The 6,000-nt window shown below is 42.2% G+C and overlaps 1 protein-coding gene across 2 annotated transcripts in view; it reads left to right on the forward strand.

Annotated features, from left to right (window-relative positions):
- Positions 1-5,675, forward strand: part of si:ch211-198m17.1 (mucin-2) — a 44,752-nt gene extending 39,077 nt beyond the window's left edge. For both annotated transcript variants that reach the window (XM_056454035.1, XM_056454036.1), the window contains one exon: positions 5,272-5,675. In XM_056454035.1, the coding sequence (XP_056310010.1) occupies positions 5,272-5,394 (123 nt within the window). In that variant the 3' untranslated portion in view covers positions 5,395-5,675. The remainder of the gene's footprint in view (positions 1-5,271) is intronic.
- The last annotated feature ends 325 nt before the right edge of the window (positions 5,676-6,000 follow it).

Consider the following 6,000-nt stretch of genomic DNA (forward strand, 5'->3'; position numbering starts at 1 on the left):
TTCATTCATGAAGTCCTCCGGGAGTTTCTTCACCACTTTGTAATAGTGTACATAGATGACATCCTCATTTACTCCCGGAGTGAGGCCGAACATCGCCAACACGTTGCGGAGGTCCTACACACATTGAGAGAACATCACCTCTACCTCAAAGCGGAGAAATGCTCATTCCACCAGAAGTCGATTCATTTCTTGGGATACATCATTGACCAAACCGGTATACGTATGGATGGGAAGAAAATTGAGGCTGTTCTATCCTGGTCAGAACCCACTTCCATTAAGGAGCTCCAGAGGTTTCTTGGGTTTGCTAACTTTTATAGACGGTTTATCAAGGACTACAGCAGGATTACATCACCTCTCACTAATCTCCTCAAGGGTAAACCCAAAGGACTGGAGTGGACCAAAGAAGCAGCCGCAGCCTTCCGCCTTCTTAAGAAGGAGTTCACAAGGGCCCCACTCCTGACTCATCCTGACCCAAATCTTCCTTTCGTGGTGGAAGTGGACGCATCCACCACCGGCGTCGGGGCAGTATTATCCCAACATCATGATACACCGCCCCGACTGCATCCCTGTGCCTATTTCTCTCGGAAGTTGAGCCCGGCGGAGCAGAATTACAGCATAGGAGACAGGGAGCTTCTAGCAATCAAGCTAGCCTTGGAGGAGTGGCGTCACTGGTTGGAGGGAGCCAAACATCCGTTCCAGGTGATCACAGATCACAAAAACCTCCAATATATCAAAGAGGCCAAGAGACTATGTCCACGTCAAGCCAGATGGTCACTTTTCTTCTCACGTTTTGATTTCTCCATTTCCTATCGTCCAGGACCCAAGAATCTAAGAGCAGACGCTCTCTCTCGTTTACACGAGCATCACGATCATGAAGAACTCCCAACGAAGATTCTTCCCGAACACATCTCCATTTGTCCGATCACCTGGAACGCTCCTCCAGTCGTTGCCACTCCGGAAGCCCCTGCTCCGCCGGGATGCCCTCCTCATCGGCAGTTCATACCACCTGAACACCGGGTAGATCTGATCCACTCCTTACATACCTCGCTAGGCACTGGACATCCAGGGATCAACAATACTCTCTCGCTAGTATCCCAACGATTCTGGTGGCCAAACATGGCAAGGGATGTGAGGCAATATGTTCAGGGCTGTAAGGACTGTGCCCAATCCAAGAGCCCACGTCATCTACCCGCTGGAAAGCTCCATCCCTTGCCGATTCCGAACCGTCCCTGGTCACACCTAGGAGTGGACTTTATCACTGACCTCCCCTCGTCAGAAGGTAATACCTGTATTCTAGTCATCGTAGATAGATTCTCAAAGTTTGTCAAACTAATCCCTCTGAAAGGTCTTCCCACAGCCTTTGAAACAGCCGACAATATCTTTAATCAAGTCTTCAGGTCATTTGGTATTCCAGAAGATATTGTGTCGGACAGAGGTCCACAGTTCATCTCACGTCTATGGAAAGCCTTCTTCAAGCTCCTAGGTGTGGCCGTCAGCCTCTCTTCTGGATATCATCCCCAAACCAACGGGCAGACAGAGAGGAAGATTCAGGAGGTGGGACGGTTCCTGAGGACCTTCTGCAGTGGTCACCAGAGCTCCTGGAGCCAGTATTTGGGCTGGGCAGAATATGCCCAAAATTCACTGCGGCAACCCTCCACCGGACTCACGCCATTCCAGTGCGTCCTGGGCTTCCAACCACCGCTCTTTCCCTGGGATGGCGAACCATCTGATGTCCCCGCAGTGGATCACTGGTTCCGGGAGAGCGAGAGAGTCTGGGACGAGGCTCATCAACATCTGCAGAGGGCAGTCCGTCGAAGCAAGGTAACCGCCGATAGAAGAAGGTCTGAAGAACCCAGATACACACCCGGACAAAAGGTGTGGCTATCCACCCGGGACATACGCATGCGACTGCCCTCTCGCAAGTTAAGTCCCCGATTTGTTGGTCCCTTCACCATCGTGGAACAGGTTAACCCCGTCACCTACAAACTACAATTACCCTCTCACTACCGTATTCACCCTACATTCCACGTATCACTCCTGAAACCCTATCACGATCCTGTTCTTCCCTCCACAGAGCCTGACCACGAAGAGGAACCCCCTCCTCCACTGCTCCTAGAAGAAGGAGCCGTCTACGCAGTGAAGGAGATCTTGCGTTCCCGACGTCGTGGTGGCCAGTTGGAGTACCTGGTGGACTGGGAAGGGTACGGCCCCGAAGAAAGGACATGGGTTCCCAGAGCTGATATTCTCGATCCTAGTCTCATGGTGGAGTTTCATGAGAGCCACCCTGAGTTCCCAGCGCCTAGAGGCAGAGGGAGACCACCACGGCGTCGGAGGTGTCGGCCCTCAGGAGCGGGCCCTGGGGAGGGGGGTACTGTCACGGATTGGTCAGGCTCTCACGATCCCCACTCACGAAGATCACCATCACCTGACTTCTAATGAGCACACAGCTGCATCACATTCACGAGCACCAGATAAAAGCACAGCACTCCAGTCGCTCATTGTCCGGGCTCGTCTCGACGAAAGCGGACAACTGAGCGACCACTCAGCGTAGTCATCCTCAGCTAAAACAAACGCTTTACTTACCTGTTCTCTTTGTATTCCTCCTAGTCTTCCTGGTCCACCCGAATCGTCCTGTCTTCCAGTCCTTCCAAGTCTGTGTCATCCTCTGTCAGCTGTATCTGGTGTGTGCTGTCCATCCTCGTGTATTCCTGTTACCCAGCCACGGAGGAAAAGACCCCAACATCATTCCTGATCCTCCTGGCTATCCTTCATGTGCTCCTTGTTGTCATTTAATAAACACCCTAACGTTTCCTTACCTCTGTCTCCTGTCCGCTTCATAACAAAGAGATAGTTCACACAAAAGGGAAAATTGGATGTTAATTTACCCTCGCATCATTCAAGATGTAGACAACTTTTTGTTTTCAGTAAAGTAAATACTCTTATGGCCCATTTCCACTGAGTGGTACGGGTTGGTACGCTTTTATGCCCGTTTCCACTGTCAAAAAGTACCAAGAACCATACCGTACCACTATTTGGGTATCCTTTCCAAATGGTACCTAGCACAACAAAAGGATACCAAAAGGTGGAGCCAGACACACAGCTGAATGCTGTTGGTTTACAGAGAAACGTCACTAGAGCATGCACAAGCCAGGAGAATGAAAACAAAGGAAGCGCCATTTTTAAATACACAGCCGATACATTTTGGCAGTGGAGACACAAGCCTGATTAGGGTGACCCGTATTGTACGGTATTGTACGGCTTGTCAGTGGAAACAAGACATTACTTACCAGTACTTGCCATAAATAGTAACTTCATTGACATTGTATGTTTTGTAATAACCTGCAGTAATACTCCAGGATTATTTATATAAAGGGTAAACCTATAAAGAGTATAAATGATTTTAGCTGAAGTCCTGGTTCTTGGTTATCTGTAAAATGCAATCAAGGATGAGCAGGACATTTATCTGCAAAATCTGCAAAAAAAAAAAAAAAAAAGGGGGGGGGGGGGGGAACAAATGGATTACCTTTGGTTCCTGGTGAAACATTGATGTCTTATAAAGTGACATTTTTGGCCTATGCAAAAATAAATTAATTAATTAATTAAGTAATTAATAACAACAATAATGAATTAAACAATTTCAGTAACCATAAATTCAAAGACTCCAGATCAATAATTTGATGAGAAATTGATGTGTCATCTGGAACCTTCATTTAGTTTTGCTTGTATATTTTTTTTGCTTTTGTTTGTTTTTTCAATGTGCTGGTGGCCACTGATTTTACGAATTTACCGAGAACAAAATAAATAATAATATAAAAAAACTAACAAAACAAAATGTTCTACTAAAGAACAAATTACATATTGGATGGCCTGAGAGTGAATGAATTAATAAAGAGATAGTTCACCTTAAAATGAAGTGCTAAGGCCACTGACTTCCATTTTATGAATTTACCAAGAACAAAATAATGATTATAAAAAAACTAACCAAAAAAAAAAAGGTTGTACTAAAGAATACATTTCATCTTGGATGGCCTGAGAGTGAATAAATTAAAAGGATAGTTCACCTAAAAATGATGTGCTGGTGGCCACTGACTTGCATTTTATGAATTTTCCAAGGACAAAATAAAATAAATAAATAAATAAATAAATAAATAAAAACTAACAAAAAAGTTCTACTGAAATTACATCTTGGATGGCCTGAGAGTGATTAAATTAAAGAGAATTCTCTTTAATAAATTAAAAATTCTGTAATTAATTATTTCTCTTCATGTCGTTCCAAACCCCTGTGACCTGCTATCATTTTCAGAACACGAATTACGATATTTTCAATGAAATCTGAGAGCTCCCTCATCCTCCTTAGACAACAATGAATTTTGAATTAGATTTTATTAAATGGGATAGTCCCTTGAGATGAACAATCTCATTTTCGAGGGGGTCCCAAAGAAGTACATAAATCAAACACACAACTAAAGAAACACACAACTAAACAAAGCAAACAAACAAGCAGCACGCTTCACCTGAAACACTTCCCACAGTCTAAAGCCTAAGCATGCATAAACATGTAATCAAAAGCACAATTTGATAAACAAATGAATAATATGCATTTAAATTGGAACCAATATTAATAATAACATTTATAAAGTTGTTTCCAAAAAAGAAGATAAATTAGTCCTGAAAACACCGAATGTCTTAATTGATCTAAATGAAGAAGGAAGATTGTTTCAGTCAAAAGGAGCTTTGTATTGAAATGACCTACAGCCACTATCTGTTGTAATTCTTGGAACAAAACAATGGTCTCAAAACAATATGTACAAAAAAATATATTGTCAAACATTCCATATTACTTCAGTGTTTCAACTGTAATCATAAAAAGAAATCCTGTAAATTCCTGTAAAAATGACTTTTTTCCCAACAGAATTTTCATTTTTGGGTGAACTAATTATTTGAACAGCAGATTTTCTTTTTTTGGTGAACTGTCCCTTTAAGCTGTATTTAACCTGTAAGGAATATCCCTCTATTTTCTTCCTTTCTCTGTGTGATTGATGGACTTACCACAACTACATACATTCTGGTTCTGGGGTAAATTGCTATTATTCTCTGCATGACATCTTGATTTTGGACTGTTTGCATGCATCACAAGCTTTGCATGATTTTTTTAAAGCTGTGTTTCGCCATTTGTCCTGCATGCTGGTATTGTCAGAAGAGACTTGTATGATTTAAAGATTGTTGTGTTTGTGATTGTGTGGCTTATATGAACTTTCATTTCTTCCTCAGACGGGCTCATATGATCTCGCATCAGATGGCATGAGGACCTTTAAAGACCCGAACCCTACACGGTACTCTTATCTGGTGGGTCATGAAAACCCCTATTTCATACCGGGGGACGAGAAGCGATGAGGAACGCAGAAGAGGAAAGTAAGAGGACAAGAAAAGAGTGCAATAATAATAATAACGTGAATTATAAAAAGGCCTTGGATCAAAACATTTCAGGAAAGATAAACCACACAGCTGACTCAGTGCATACATGCAAACAGCTTTAGAGAGACTTATCGTTTTTAATATTTTAAAATGCAGCTTTTATTCTAAATTCTATTAACCCAGGATAAAATGCTCACTTGCTATAAGTGCATTGATGATTGGGTTTCTTTTTCCACACGTTTGACTGGTGTGTTTTATGGATGAGGATAAGAGATAAGAGGATAAGAACACTGAACACTCATTCTTCTGTTAATATCTCTTTATTTTTTGCCATGTTTCATCTGCACAGTTCATATTCATATTTCAAAGATCATCCGTATTTTGTTTTGGTTTTCATCTCAGAAAACTTTACTATAAACGGATGTAATACTAAAGCATATAAACGATCGTGGATGACTTAACCAGTCTTATGTTGGAAGCATGGTGTTTTAGCAGTAGCAAAAATTACATTGTATGGGTCAAAATTATAGATTTGTTTTATTTTTTTTTTAAACTATTTAATTATATTTTGTTTTCCTTTTTTTG

Source organism: Danio aesculapii, chromosome 3 (assembly GCF_903798145.1).
Source record: "Danio aesculapii chromosome 3, fDanAes4.1, whole genome shotgun sequence".
NCBI classification, from domain to species: domain Eukaryota; kingdom Metazoa; phylum Chordata; class Actinopteri; order Cypriniformes; family Danionidae; genus Danio; species Danio aesculapii.